General features: G+C 39.4%; 1 protein-coding gene across 1 annotated transcript; it reads right to left on the bottom strand.

Moving 5' to 3' along the window:
- Positions 1–830: 830 nt before the first annotated feature.
- Positions 831–1,187, bottom strand: LOC112777458 (uncharacterized). Its single transcript, XM_025821834.1, has one exon. It carries the CDS (start codon positions 1,185–1,187, stop codon positions 831–833), a length of 357 nt encoding a protein of 118 aa, XP_025677619.1.
- Between the last annotated feature and the right edge of the window lie 205 nt (positions 1,188–1,392).

Below are 1,392 nucleotides of genomic sequence, written 5' to 3'. Positions count from 1 at the left end.
AAGGGCATCTTCTTGTAGGCAAAGACTCCAAAGGGACAGGTGAAGGAGGTCTTTTCTTGGTCCTTGGGATCCACCACTATCTGATTATATGCAGAGTATCCATCCAAGAAGCAATAGTAGGCATGGCCAGCCAATCTTTCTAACATTTGATCAATGAAAGGGAGATGGAAGTGATTTTTTCTTATAGCCTCATTCACTCTTCTATAATCAATACACATTCTCCATCCTGTCACTGTCCTTGTAGGGATTAATTCATTCTTCTCATTGAAGATGACAGTCATGCCTCCCTTCTTTGGCACCACTTGGACTGGACTCACCCAAGGGCTGTCAGAAATTGGGTATATGATTCCAGTATTCCACAACTTCATCACCTCCTTTTGAACCACTTCCTTCATGGTTGGGTTAAGCCTTCTTTAAGGTCGTACTACATGTCTTGAATCCTCTTCTAGAAATATCTTATGCATACAAATAGCAGGGCTTATACCCTTGATGTCATCAATTGTCCATCCTAAAGCTGTTTTGTGAATTTTTAACACTTCAATTAGCTTTGCTTCATCTTCCATGCTTAAGGAGGAATTGATGATTACTGGCAGGGTCTCCTTTCCTCCAAGGAATGCATACTTGAGATAAGGAGGGAGAGGCTTCAATTCTTGCTTTGGCATCTCCTCTATCTTGCCTTCAAAAGAGATTTCAGATACTTGTCCTTTTATGACATCTTGATTTGCTTCTATTTCTTCTTCTTGTTCCTCTTGACCGTTGGTTTCAAGCACTTCTTCCACCAAATCTTCTATCATTTCCACTCTCATATGCTTTTTTTTCTCAGGGGAATATTACATTACTTTAAAGACATTGACGATCATTTGCTCATCATGCACCCTGAGGATCATTTCACCTTTCTCTACATTAATGATAGCTTTTGTTATGGCTAGGAAAGGTCGTCCCAAGATAATTGAGTTGTGTCCCTCTTCTTCTATGTCTAAAATGACAAAATCAGCAGGGGAGATGAATTTTCCAACCTTCACCAAGAAGTTCTCTACAACTCCATTAGGTATCTTGAGTGATCTATCAGCCATTTGAAGTGACATTCTGGTTTGTTTAACTTCCTTTATTGCAAGCTTTTTCATCATTGAGAGAGGCATCAAGTTGATACTGGCACCTAAATCACAGAGGACTCTTTCCAATGTCATGTTGCCTATGGTGCATGATATTACTTGAGTTTTGGTGAAATGCCTCTTTGAATTACTGTGCTACACTCTTGGGTCAAGATCACGGTCTCCTTTTCATTCCAACTTCTCTTCTTGTTGATGAGTTCCTTGAGAAATTTTGCATATAATGGCAGTTGTTCCAATACTTCAGCAAATGGAAGGTTGATTTCCAACTTCTTGAAAATTT

This window comes from Arachis hypogaea, chromosome 3 (genome assembly GCF_003086295.3).
Source record: "Arachis hypogaea cultivar Tifrunner chromosome 3, arahy.Tifrunner.gnm2.J5K5, whole genome shotgun sequence".
Taxonomy (NCBI): Eukaryota; Viridiplantae; Streptophyta; class Magnoliopsida; order Fabales; family Fabaceae; genus Arachis; species Arachis hypogaea.
The sequence above is the reverse complement of the archived record's forward strand: the minus strand, read 5'-3'. Positions and strand labels throughout refer to the sequence as shown.